Source organism: Talpa occidentalis, unplaced genomic scaffold, assembly GCF_014898055.3.
Source record: "Talpa occidentalis isolate TD23 unplaced genomic scaffold, MPIMG_talOcc4v2.1, whole genome shotgun sequence".
In the NCBI taxonomy this organism is placed as follows: domain Eukaryota; kingdom Metazoa; phylum Chordata; class Mammalia; order Eulipotyphla; family Talpidae; genus Talpa; species Talpa occidentalis.
In genome coordinates this window covers 148,918,908-148,933,678 of record NW_026555331.1, presented here as the reverse complement: position 1 = coordinate 148,933,678, position 14,771 = coordinate 148,918,908, and the positions used below count along the sequence as shown (strand labels likewise).

Here is a 14,771-nt window from a genome sequence, read left to right as displayed (position 1 = left end):
CATCTTTGTTACAACATTTTTATTTCTTTGTACATATACTTTCTTGAAACAACAAAGAATGAAGTACAGACGTTATGTCAGTTCACCCCTCAAATTTTATATCTTTCAAGTACAAGGATGCTCACTACTCTTAGAAATATTATCAAATCAGAAACTCTAATACTCACATGATTCTTTACTTAAATACAACATTTTCTGCTTCTCTAGCTGACGGTGCCATCCAATAATATGTCTTTGCTTCGCTTACAATGAATCACTTGCTAAACCATTCTTTACCTTAATATTGATGTTACAAATCAATACATCATTGTTTTGTGTACTGCCCACCGTTATCATTTTTCTAAAATATCCATTTGTTAGATCAGGTTATAAAGTCTTGGTTGGGTTAAAAAAAATGTTCCTATGCTGATAGGCAGATAATGTGGGTTTTTTTCTTCCAATATTGGGGATACTAACGGTGATCACTGAGCTAAGTGGTATCTCCAAGTCATGCGTGTTATAAAATTATGAATACCTAATTTTTAGGTCCTTTATTACTTCTGTTTTAGGTCACTATTGGACCTTACACTTGCCTTCTACATTACCCAGTTAAGGTTGGAATCAGTCATTTCCATAAAGGACCTGGTTCTTTTTAGTAACATATTTTTAAAGCAATAACTGATCTTATTAAATGTTTAATAAAATTTTCCCCACAATTGTCAAATTTCTAATATTCTCCTTTAATTTGGAGATAATTGCAGGAAGTACATAAGATGTTAAGGGGATGGTAATTCTTAAACTTAGTGGTTTTATCCTACTACATTTTTACTGATATCCTTTGTGAAGCCAAATCTCTTTTAATAAAATAACATTAGTATCTATGAAAATGAGCTCAATAGTATGTAGTAGTTAATTTTAAGAAATGTATATACACATCCATACCATCATTACAAGCCAAGAAAAATTTAAAATACACATCAACACAATAATAAATATAAAATGTTACAATTTGATATGAGATTTTTCTCTCATGAGCAAAAGTTACTTTCTACATGACCAATACGTTTCCAGATAATATGACATAAATCTCTTAAGATCTATGATAGAAATTGTTTTAATTCATTCTTCTTATCTTTTATGCCTAAGATTGAAATTAACAGTAAAAAAAAATACTCTGGAAATTACTGGCAGTAGTCACCACTTATGTGGAGATTCACTGTCCATCATTTTAGATACAGTCAACTCTGGTCACAAAATATGATTTTCTATCAGATATTTTGTGTTGAAAGGAAGAGGATGGGGGAGAGACGGAGGGAGAGAGAGAGAGAGAATATTGACAACAGTTTTTAGAGCATATTCCTACAATTGTTCTTTATGTTGTTAGTTATTATTGTTAATCTCTTATTTTCCCTAATAAGTAAAACTTCATGACAGGTGTGTGTGCAGGAAACACTGCACACTTTGGGTCAGCACTGCCATGATTTTGGGCATCCACTGGGCACTTGGATCACATCCCTCGGCAGTGGCAGGAGACTCCCTGCTGCAGGTCTCTGTGGAGACTCTCAGGAGTAGGTGAGCATGAATTCTGAACAGGCATTGACCAAACTGGGAAATGCATGAAGGTCCTTCAAAATACAAGTGTGCTCCCGCTGTGCAGTCACTATCTCACTTTGTGAGCCTGAAGGGTCGGGGTAGGGGCGTGTAGAGAGCTGGGAGGCTGAGGGTTCCTTCCTGGGGTCTGTTCTGTGTGCCCACAACTGTGGAAAGGAAGGTGAGAGTCTGCTTGTTCCTGTCTAGATGCCATTCAAAGATTAGATACAAACAACTTATGTATAATGCCTTTTTCTTGTAAAATACACAATTTATATAGGTTGGTTGACATCTAAAAAACTCCACATATTTATTGACTGTGGAGTTAAGTACACATCTGCACAACATCACCATAATCTGTGTCATAAATATCACCATCACCTCCACAAATTTCCTACCAACAACACGATTTTCTACTGCAGGGAATTAGAAGAGATAAATAGGAGGGAGGGCTTTGAGTTCCAATTAAATGCATATCATAAACTACAATAACAGAAAAGTTTACATTCTTACTATGAAATCTGTGTAATCCCAAGATAAAATCAGAGATGAGGGCGAAGCCAATTGTCATTTGTGTGAGCTGACATGACTCCTTTCAGCAGACACAGAAGTCTTGTGGGCAGATGCTGTCACAGCCCTGTCTATGCAGCTGAGAATGTGAGTCTAGATGAGGCAGGCTCCCAACCCCGCTTGTGAAATGTTAAGCAGGAACATACGATTTCACATGCCCACACGTCAGGTCACATGCGGGTATTACGACACTCTGTCCACACAGATCTTCAAATATCTCAAGGATTATAAACTTGAAAGAGATACCCCAAGTCACATGAACCAAATTATAAATTATTTCAGTTTCTGAGCTCAGGCTGCTCGACAGTCTCTCTCAATGAACATCCATCATCACCTTCTATCTATCGATGAGGAAAAGAATTCTACTTCACTAGAGAAATTCACAATTGGACTTGGACATTTATGGTTGATTTCTTATTAGCATTTATGAATAATCTATGTAATTTAAGGACAAGGTTTCTATAGGGTACACTTGAATAAACATGAAGATATGGTCACATATCTGTAGTGGAAATAGTAACACATGAATTAATGGAATTGATGTCTCATACCTACTTTGAAATGATAGTTATAGAAAATTGCAGGGAATTACTTTATTGAAAATACAGTATATTGGAAAGAAAGTACCCTGAGAATGAATCTTGAAGCACATGTTCAGCATTCTGAATGTTTGCAAAATATCAACCTAAGTGAGACTCCACTTAAGCGGGGATATCCCTTTAGGAATTTTGGAATGAACACATTTGAGAGACAGTCCTAGATTTCTATTTCTATACACACAAATGCATTTGGAAGGGTTCATGTAAATGCACACTGCAGGGGAAAGTTATTAAATTTTTCTACAACTATAGAATGTATATCATAGTGTGTGGTATGGGTATAGCCACATGTGAATTTCTTAGGTTAGTTGGTTTAGCGTCTAAATAACAAACTGTAATTTTCATTTCCATTACCATCCTTTCATTTCATTGAAATATTTATTTTTAAATAATAGTGAAGGTAGATTAAATCTATTAAGTAATGCAGCATGGAAATAGAAGAGAACATTTTGTTGACAGTCTCAATAAAAATCCGTTTTCTAGTAGAGACAATAAAATAATAACTCAGAAGGAAAAGATTTGAGTGGTGAGTGCTGGGTCCTCTCCTGCAGTCTGGTAACTGAACGAGGCTGCTAGAGGTGATGTCTGCAGCTGCAGTCAGCAGAACTGGTGTCCATTCTACCTTATTTTTCAATAGAACAGATATTTTACAAACCCAGCTTCTTAGTCTAATGATTATCAAGACTGGATGATACCTTGAAAAGTTTAAATAAGAAACAATTATGTGATAAACTTACCTCTGCAGTGTTTCAGCAGGGAAAAGACTATTGTAACGGGTACCAGAATTTTCTTTTCCAGTAACAGAGTTTACTCTACCCTCTCTTTTAGGTAAGATCAAGCCCTTTTCTTTTGACCATACTGAAGGCTTATCCAGAAGAAATGCCTGCACCTGAAGCCACTCATTCTTCCAGATTCTTCTTCAAACCCTACGGAGTTCGGTGTCTGCACAACCTCCACTCAGCCACACTGGGGAGTGATGATGCAAGTACTGCAAAGACACCAGAAGCTCCACCACATCTCTACAACTAGAGGGTTCTGGGGATAGGATCTGGGTGTCCACCCCATTTATCTACAAACACATTGGATTCAGGGGAGACTCATGATATTTCACCCAGGAATGCCATTCCTCTCCACAAAGCCATGCTGGTTTCTGCTGCAGCCCTGTGTTACCTCAGCTACCTGTGCTGAAAGTCACCTCCCCACCAGCAAATCTTTTTACATAAGCATCACTGGCTATTCCTCAGGAATCTATTTTGACCAAGACAAGACCCTTCAGAGGTGAGGGACATACTCTAAAATACTGTTGCAGGATTCAGAGGATACATCTCAGACTGAGGAGAGTTTGTTACAACTCCTAATGGTTCTGCAACAGATTATGAAGCTCTAAATTACACTCCTAGAGGCAAAAATTTTATTTAGAATCAGTTAGGAACTGTAATTCCCAGAAGGATAATAAGACATAGTTAGTTATATTTATCTAACTCTCTGTAAGGTGGGAGGACAAGATCCCTGAAATGTCTCTCTGGAGGAGAGTAAAGGTTTTGCACATATTCCTGGAGGAATATTCTGGGCCAAAGTCAGGTTCCCTTGGCAACACACTGTATACACACAGATTTCCCAATGTCTCCAGGGTCACAAACACGAGAGAGAGGTCACAAATACTATGTACCAATCTTTGAAATTATTTCAGTTATATGAATTCATTCTGCACTCTGCTCCGTGAATATCTATGAGAACTTCTGGCTATTAGGCATTTTTAAAAGGTGGCCATGATACCTCGTAGAGCAAATTGAGAAGGAAGAGAATCCCTCATACAAGGTGCATATTTCTCTGCAGGAGGATTTGTTAGTAAATCAGGAAATATTATAATTTCCATAAAGAGTTACTAATGAGCCTTATTACATTTAGATAAGTATCAAATATATGATATGAAATATATGCCTTAAGCTAATCAATTTCATTATAGTGACATACAGACTCAATATCAAATAGATATTTGATGAAATGTCAAATATCAAATAGATATTTGATATTGGGAGTGATGATGCAAGAACTGCAAAGACACCAGAAGCTCCACCACATCTCTACAACTAGAGGCTTCTGGGGAGAGGATCTGGGTGTCTACTCTATTTATCTACAAACACATTGGATTCGGGGAGACTCACTATATTTCACCCAGTAATGCCATATATATAGGATATATATATATATATGCCATATATATATATATATATATATATATATATATATGGTCATATATATCCCCTATATGAAGTCAATATTTCTCCCTCAGTGGTAAAGGGATCTTTGAGACTTTTTGAAAATTTCCATAGGTCAAAATTATATTTAAAAATCTAAAGTATTTTTTCACATTTATTCTCTCACTAGGGGCTGGTAGGGCTTTCCAAAGGATATGCTTATTATATTTCAATGGGTTGTAGGCAGAAGCAAGTACAAAATCTAGCTCTATTCCTATACCGACATTCAAGAATCTTGTAAATATAGAACACAATGTGCTATTTCATGTTTTTGTTTTGGGATAGTTATGTAAAACATATTTTACACATATTATCAAATAATGTAATTTTTATTTTTATATGAATTAGAATGTTTTTGAAGTTCAATCTTATTTTACTTTTCTCCAGCTCTAGGTTTTGTTAACATATAGCAATTTTTTTAATACTTCTATGTACAGCACAATGATTTCATGTATGTACTCATTGTGTTGTTATAAATGGATTTTTTCCCTTTGACTTCCTTTTGGGAAAAAAAAAAGTGGGATTTCAGAAGGCTGAGTGTAATGTTGACTACAATATAAGTAGTTTCTTGTTTACAAGTGAAATCTGTCTTAGTGTACTTCCAGTCTAGAGTTATCTACATTCTAATCTAAAGGAAGTGATGATTTCATTGAATATTTGGTTGTTTTTACTTCCCAGGAACCAAATGGTTCCATTTGAAAGTGGCTTCCCTAACCACTACTATTCAGGATTTCCTTTGTAGACATCTTTTCAAATATTAAGACCAAAATGTATAAATGTCTCACTTTGCCTTAAATCTATTGTTTTATTAATTGCATTCCTACTAAATTCCAATTTTATTGTTTTCTAAAGTCCTATTGTATTATCCATACAGTCACACAGTTAAAGAATATTTTAATATAAGCATGTCCACAGCACTAAAATATAAAATGCTGCAAATGTTATAACTTTTTTCCTTCAAGGCCAATGTAAGTCTTCTACAGAGCTAACAACTTCCAAGGTTATGAGAAAAAACTCTTAAGTTACATGACGAATGTAGTTCTATGCATATGTCTTGGCTTTTCTTATCTATGGAAGTGATTAGTAAAGTAAGTATTCTGGAAGTTATTGTATATTCCTGGTGAAAATATAAGATTCAGGCAAATGATTATTCAGAAACTTGAACATATGGAATGGTCATTCAAAATATGAGTGTGGTCACACATTATCATTTTCACAACTCTAATTGTGTGAGTTTGAAGGGAGGCCTCAGAAAGCAGAAAGACTAGGGTTCCTCACTTAGGCAATACCCTTGTATGTCCACCAGCAGTGACCATAAAAAAGGTTAAAATATGCTTGTCTCTCTCTAAAAACCTTCAAGAGTCTATGTACACACAACTGATCAAGAGGGCCTTTTGATTTTAAAAATAGAACTTACTTTGGTAAAATTGACATATAAAATGTGTACCAATCTAATGTATACAACCTGATAAGCTTGCGGGTAAGTATACATCCATGAAATAATCTCCATACTCTATATCATAAACATATCCATTACCTCCAACAATGTCCTATCTCAAAGGGAGACTTTTTCTATTCTAGAGAATTACAGTGGATGGATATGAGGAGACTGTTCAGGCACCAATAAATGCATAGGCTTAGACAATAATAAGAGTAAAGAGTTATGTGCTCATGATGAAGATCTGTGGAAAATCAAGATATAACAAAAAATGAGTTTGTGGTTGATACCAATAGTCATTTCTTTGAACTGAGATGACTACCTTACCTAGCTGTAAAAGTCCCATGACTAGGTAAAATGACATAAATATGTTTTGTGCCTCTTACAACAGTCACTAAAATTTTAGATGAAATAGTCAAGTATTGTGTATTAAATGTATTAATATAATTTATATTCTAAATGTAAATATCAACTAATTTAATATATATATAAATATCAGGTCACATATTGGCATTATAATGTATTCTGATAGATTTCTATTATTTCATGGTCATGATAGGCAAGAGACAACAATAATGAAAGTACTCCTAAAATTACCACCTCCCAAATTATTCAAGTTATATTCAAGTCTTCTCTACAGTCTCCCCTTCTATAAGCTTCTTCTACCATCATTTCTATTGATCAATTAAAATATGAATTCTACTTTCCTAAAAATAGTTCACAAGTATAATCCAATCATTTGAAAATTGCTTTCTAGCAAAAATGATATGAATAATCCATTTCATTTGTATCAAGTATTTCCATAGGATATTCTTGAGTGAACTTGAAGATATGGAATGTACTGTATCTGTAGAAAAAAACTGCAACAAATAATGAGTATATTCTACCCAGTTAAAAAAAGTTAAAGGGAAATTGGTCTGTTGAAAATTAGTTTGTGTAAAAGTAACCCAGCAAGGAAACTTGAAGGAACATGAAACAGCCCTTAGAACTTCTGCAAAAATATCAGCTTAAGGGAGACAGCAGCTCAGAGGGCAGGGGTGGAACTATGGCCTATACAGTTTTAGATTCCTGTGTTTATATAAATGTAATTGTATATTGTATTGGAAGAGTTTATATATGTGCCATAACTTGGAAACTTTATTAAGTTTTGCACAGTGAGTATTATCACATCTCTTGACTAGTTAACTGAGAGTCTGAAATTCTGTAATCTTCATTTCCATTACTATCATATTCATTTTAGTTGACTATTGACTGTTGATTAAATCTCTCTCTTTCTTTTTATAGATTTATTTATTTATTTATACAAGCACTGGGTACAGTCAGAAGAGCGGGAGGGTGAGAGAATTCACCAGAGCCAAAGAGGGGAACAGAACAGGCAGACTGATGAAATACACTGCTGAGGGGAGCAGTGGGCACAGCAGGAGAGGTCTGGCGCCATGTGGGACCCTCGCCGGTGGCCAGGGATCAAACTGGCACTGCAGAGGCTGTGGGCAGCTTCGCAGCCCAGCGCTCAACCGCTGCGCCACCAGGGGAGTCCCGGATTAAATCTCTTAAGTGATACAATGCTGAACTAGAGATGAAAATTTCATGATATTCTATGTAAAATTGCCTCTTTGCAATAAAGTTAGTAAAATAGCAGCAGCTTAGAAAATGAATGCTGGAGTGATCAGTGAGTGAGTTTTCAATAAATTTCCTCTTCCACTGTTTCAGCAATAAAAAAAGTTACCACTAGTGGTACCAGGATTTTCTTTCATAATTACGGTGGCTATTCTGTCATATCTTCACCTGTGTTAAATAACATAAGTTGTTCTATTTTTTTGATCATTTCATAGCCTTATCCACTCATCCTTCCAGATTCCATGTCAAACAATATATTGGATTAATTTGAATGAGCAATATTCAATCGCAATGGAAATGAGGAGAAAACTGCCAGAAATCAGAACCCCCTTCCCTGCCCACACACATTCACACAGCTTAGCAGACAGAAGCTTCCAGAAGTCTGGTAGGGGTAGAATCTGGATATCTGTTCCATCTACCTGTAACATTTACTTCAGTCAGAAAGGACTCTATATTTTACCCAGAAATATCATTCCTTTCCATAAAGTCCTGTTGATTTCTTCTGTTGCCCTATTGTAACTCAATTTGCACTGTCTACTCACAATAAAACTAATTTTTTTAAAAAGAGAAGATCAGCACTAGATATTCTTCAGGAATTTACTTTGACTATAATAAGACCCTTCAGAGGTGAAAGGGAGAAATAATGAAAATATTTCATGTAGAAGGATGGAAGATAAATCTCAGAATGAAGAAAATTTGCTACAATGGCTGATGGTTTTAAAACAGCTTATGAGACTAAATTATAGCTCTAGGACTAAAGGTTTTATTTAGAATCAGATAAGAACTATAATTCCCAGAAGGATAATTAAACATCATAACCTTCTACCTCCTTCTAGAGTATAAGGATTCTGTCTGGTTTTCCCTTGAGAAATACTCTAAGCAAAATTCAGGCCACATATTGGCATCACACTGTCTCCACAAGATTTTCAAATATCTCAAAGTGCTATGAACCTGAGAGAGATATCACAAATTGGAGTACAATAATCTTTATAATTATTTCTATGTTCTAAATTCATGCTGCTCTATGATTCCCATAAATATACATGGGAAGCTGTGAATTGTAGAAGGTTAGAGAAGGTTCCATGGAACCTGCTAAGGAAAAGCTGAGTTGGAAATAGTCCCTCAAACCAAGGTGATCCATCACAGAAGCAGGGCTGATAGATGCAAATGTGCGAGGATGGTAATATCCATAAACAGTTACTCATGAGCCCTTAAAATGTTTTAGAAAATACTTCAGTAGCTTGATATGAATATTTGATATGAATATTTCATATCAAATATGAAATTTTTCATTTCAGTAGCTTGATATGAATACTTTCATCTAATCATTATACTTTAGTGAAATACAAACTGTATTCTGAGTATATGGAGTCAGTATTTCTACATTTGTGATAATGGAACACTTGAGATCTTTTGAAAATGACTGTGAGGTCAATATTTTCTTTAAACCTAAAATATTAATTTTTAATCACACTTCTCCAGTCATTCAGGTCAGTGGGGTTTTCCAAAGTCCATAGCCACTGGGATATTTTAACACATTGGATGCAGATATAAAAGAAAAAATTATTTTCCAAAATACACATTCAAGAATTTTTCAAAAATGTAAAACTGCCATGGCTATAATAAATAGTGCTATAATGAAGAAAGAGATAATAAATTACATTAAATTTAGCAATTTTGTACTCTTCAGCTAGATAGCTAGAAGTGGGATGGGCATTAGCTCAACATTCAATTCTCCACTGAAAACATACAGGTAAAAAAATCCTATCAAAAACAGTTCAGCATCACTCAGCACAAGGGAAATGCAATCCAACGGACAATGATAAGCCACCTTACACCTGTAAGAATGGCTTATATTAAAAACAACAACAATAACAACAAATGATGGCAGGACTATTGAGAAAATGGAATCTTTGTATACTATGGTGGGAATGTAGACTGGTCCAGCAGCTATAGAAAGCAGTACAGAGGTGTCTGAAAATATTAAAAATAGATCTACCATATGACGCAATTCCAGTCCTAGATGGAATTTCATTTATTTCCCTTTCCCTTGGTGTTGAGTCCCCAAAGACATCCTTGAGGCCAATGTCATGGAATGTTGGTCTATATGTTTTCTTCTATATATTTTATGGCTTCAGGTCCTCCTTCCAAGTCTTTAACCCATTTTGAGCTTCCTGTAATACGAGATCATGGTCTAGTTTCATTCTGTTGAGATGAAACAGTCCAATTTCCACACCATTTGATGAAGAGACTTTTCTTTCTCCATTGTATGATCATTGATCTTGAGTTTCAGTGTGGCAGCAAGCGCATGTGAGCACTACCAACTATGTAAAATTCTACCCTCCTTCATGATGGCCTCTGTTTCTGCAATGCTCTCTTGAGGGCAGCCTTCACTTGAGCATTCCTCAGGCTGTAAACAAGGGGGTTCAGCAATGGGTTGAAGAGAACATAAAAAAGGGTCAGGACTTTCTTCTGCTCATCTCGGTGACCATTGTCTGGGACCAAGTAAATCATCATGGCAATGCCAAAGTAGAAGCCAACCACACAGAGGTGGGAGGAGCAGGTGGAGAAGGCCTTTCTGCGGCCCTCCTTTGACTTGATCTTCAGGATGGCCAAGCCGATATGCATGTAAGAGACCATCATCAAGGAAAGGGGTCCAAGTAAGATAAATGAACCAGAAGAAAGGACAAAAACTTTGTTGATCCAAGTGTCCCCACAGGCCACTTTGAGGAGAGCCAGGATTTCACAGAAAATGAAATTCACCTCCGGGGACCCACAGTAGGGTAATCTCAGAAAGAAAATTAGATTTCCTAAGGCCAGTAAAAAGCCACCTACCCAGGAAGTGATGGCCAGCACTGTGCACAGTCTCCAGGTCATGATGACGGTGTAGTGGAGAGGTTGGCAGATGGCCACGTACCTGTCATAGGACATTGCCACCAAAATCATACACTCGGTACAAGAAAAAGTCAAATACAAAAACAACTGTGCAGTACATGAACCATAGGAGATTGTTTTTTTGTGTTTCATTAGATTTTCCAGCAATTTGGGTAAATTGCTGGAAGAATAGGACATGTCAATGATGGCCAGATGAGAGAGGAAGAAGTACATGGGGGTGTGCAGTCTGACGTCCAGCCAGATGAGCCCCAAGATCATGCCATTTCCCAGCAGATTGGAGACATACAGCAGGGAGAAGACACAGAAGAGAAGCACTTCCATGTCTGCACTGAGTGGGAATCCCACCAGGATGAATTCAGGGAACCATGATTGATTAACCCCCATCCTTATTGACAGTTTGTCTGAGATTGAAATGCAATACAAAGATCAGAGCTGGAGGGCAATGAAAACTGGAGTTATCAATCTTGAAACGAGCTCGGAGAAAGCATACATGCATAGCTCTGCTTGACTGAGTATTTTCTTGGCTTTTTTTTTTCCATTTTATTATGAAGTAATTAGACTTTCAAATAAAAGAGCTATAAGGAAGTGTACTGAATGCATATCACCAAGTTATTTATTCTTGTTTCTTTTTCCATCTCTTTTCCCATGAGTGTATATACTTTTTGATGTTTCTATACACATATAGCTTATATTTTATTAAGCCATGTGAGTGCTGAAATAATGCCAATTTACCCTTACTTTGTTTTTTCAAACCATTCTATTCGCTATTCTATTCTCAGTATGATTATCCAATTTATAACATAAACATGATTCGCTATTGTAAATATGTTAATTTTCTACACTTTGATCCAGGTTATAACCTCATATCAAATTTCATTTCTTTTCCAAGCTAGGTACCCAAGAGCCAAAATCTTGAATGGTCACTGTTTGTTTTATACACACTCTCCCATTTTATGTCTTCGTTGATGAAGCATGTTGGAGCCAATAAAATAAATGTGACTTTGATTCACTTTGTTAATACTTGCACAGTATTACTTTGTCCCACTGTCCTCAAAGGTAAAATGGGTTGGTCGACCAATGTGGTTTCTCCAAAGATCTACACTGCAAAATCATTTATCTACACTCGTATCACTACATCCTGCTTCTATTTTAATGTGTCCTCCGCCAATCTAGTACTTACCCAGTTCAGCATGGAATCATCTAATTTCTCAACAGGTCTAATTCACATGGCGAATCATATTTTCAAAGCAATTGTCATATTTATCAAGAATTTTAATCATGTATATTTTTATCAAGATTATTATCATTGTTCAAATATCATCATGAAATGAGAGGCTATATCATTAGGTGTGCCAACTGTTCAAGGGATAGTGGATTCTTAAGATTCTTTAATCCTAATGCATCATTACACACATCTTTTGGAGAGACAAATCTAATTGACCAAATTAACATTAGTATCACCTTATGTCTTTGATATTATACAGCAGTTTGTTTGAAGGCAAATGTGTATTTATAATTTCAAATTCTTATGAATTATCTTTTTAAAATATATTACTGTTCTCTTTATATTCATATATGAGATTCTTTTACATTTTAAATTTATACATTCTAGTTTCAATGATCTCGTTCAATGTGTGGTTAATGTGGCACAAACCTCATATGAGATTTTGACATTATGTTTTCAAAAATAAATTGCAAAACATGAAATTCAACAAAAGCCTGTAGAGATATTATTACATTACATAATGTGTTGCATATGACTGATTTCCATATGACAAATGTTATAATTTTCATTAATTTCTATATGTAGTGTTCATTCTGTATTGTACTTTTATTTTCATACATAGAATTAGTAAAAATTTTATGAATAGTAGTTTTGTTTATTTCATTTAGAATCATATGTACATTTTTCATATCAAAAATTTCCTGACATGTTGGTGAATACTGTTAATTTATATAGTAACTTTGTATTGAGTTAATACATTGCTTTCCACTAGGTTATAGATAATGCAAAAGTGATTTAATGTCATGCGTTTATTTTTGTGTAACTTACATGAGTAAATTCCCAGATGGTATATAGTCAATTCTGTTCTTTGTCTTTCTGTATCCCCACTTTCTCCATCATCACCTCCATCACCATCATTGTTCTCAACCACATCCTCTTTTCTCTCTTCATAAAAACAAAAAAGCAAAATTCAATGATCATTGTAACTTCAGTAAATCACCTAGTGGGAGAGATCCCTAATTGACCAATCAAGGCTGTGTAACCTCAAGCTCATTTTCCTATGGGGTTTCCTACTTTAGCCTCTCGGTTTCTATCATTGTCACATTTGAACATTCTTTAATCAAACCTGAGAGAAAATTCACAACTTTCAGCTCATTGGTACCACTGCTTCATATTCAATATCAAGAAAATAAGAATACTCAACGGAACTTAATGACTTCACAAAGCTTAACTATGAACTGATTATAAAGTAAGTAGTTTCTCATTTACACGGCAAATACCAGGGTGCTGACAAGCTGGAGTTATCTACCCTCTAGTCTAAAGGAGCAGAGCACAACTTTATTTCTGCTGCCCATTTCCCCAAGAGTCCGTGTAAGAGTAGCTGTCCCTCCCTTACCACGCAGGATAGCCTCATAGACACCCTTTCACCCTGGAGGACCGAAAGATCCAAATACTCACATTGCAACATATCTATCATTTTTCCCCCTCAATTCCAGTTTGTGGCCCCAGACTTATTTCTGTTTCCCAGGAAAATAACGCCGAGGATGATGTAAGGACTACACCAACCATTCTGAGGGATGTCTTTGCACACACTGTTGTTACGACAGAAGAACATTTTATGTTTTCAACAGCACAGCTCTGAGATACAAAATATTGCATCCGACACGACTTTTATCCACAAGGCCAATACAAGTTTTAGAGCTAACAAATTCCAAGATAATAGATCAATCCCATGAAGGGAGATGAATATAGAATAATTCATAGGTCTTGAGATTCTTTCATGCTTATAAAGTAATATGAGAATATTCTGCAAATTATTATTTAACTTTGTGAAAATATCAAGTTCAATAAAATCAGCTTCTGAAGTTTGAAAATGCATAAGGGTCCCTCAAAATATGACTGTGGTCACTAGTCGCAATGTGTGAGCCGGACGGGGGTGCTCAGAGGGCAGGACACGGAGGGCGCCACCCTGGAGTGTCCCTCTGTGTCCACATATACTGCAGGAAGGAGGTCACAGCCTGTTTGTTCCTCTCTAAATACCATTAAAAGACTTTAATATTTAACATTTTCTTTTAATATTTAAATTTTTTAATATTTCATATTTCCCTTTAATATTAGGAAAGCTGACCTATACAAAGCTGTTATATTTAATCATATGAACTGACGAGCCTGGGGTAACACACACCAGAACATCCTCACATAATCACTCATAACCAGCTCCATCTTCTCCCAGCTTCCTGTCACCAAGAGGGTCATTTTCTACTCTCCCTAGAATAGATAAACATGAGGAGGCCTGTCAGGCATGAATTAAATGAATAAGAATCGACAACAAAGACAGTGAAAGGACTTACAAGTTCACTCTAAGGATCCATATAATCCCAGGGTAAAATAAAACATGAGCTGGGGTTTATAGCAAAGGTAGTGTTTTTGATCTGAATTGACTCCTTTGAGTGGTTATCAATTCCTGTGCCTGGTTGCTATGTCTCTACGATAGTCACTGAAGTTCTAGGTGAAACACGGCACTCAAGGAGCGTGTGCTAATGCACAGTAATAAATTCTACATGTAAATAGAGATATGCACACATAGATACAGACGGAAA

At 35.8% G+C, this 14,771-nt stretch overlaps 2 protein-coding genes across 2 annotated transcripts in view; both read right to left on the bottom strand.

Annotated features, from left to right (window-relative positions):
• LOC119248122 (olfactory receptor 2A1/2A42) overlaps nt 1-13,356 on the bottom strand; it is a 68,632-nt gene extending 55,276 nt beyond the window's left edge. The window contains exons 1-2 of the mRNA XM_054692745.1: nt 13,298-13,356; nt 13,000-13,116 (exon numbers count right to left, since the gene is read on the bottom strand). The gene's annotated coding sequence lies outside the window, so the exon portion shown is untranslated. The remainder of the gene's footprint in view (nt 1-12,999; nt 13,117-13,297) is intronic.
• LOC119255954 (olfactory receptor 2A5-like) lies at nt 10,146-11,330 on the bottom strand. Its single transcript, XM_037523627.2, has one exon. The coding sequence runs from the start codon at nt 11,328-11,330 to the stop codon at nt 10,398-10,400; it is 933 nt and encodes a 310-aa protein (XP_037379524.1). The 3' UTR covers nt 10,146-10,397.
• Nucleotides 13,357-14,771: the final 1,415 nt, after the last annotated feature.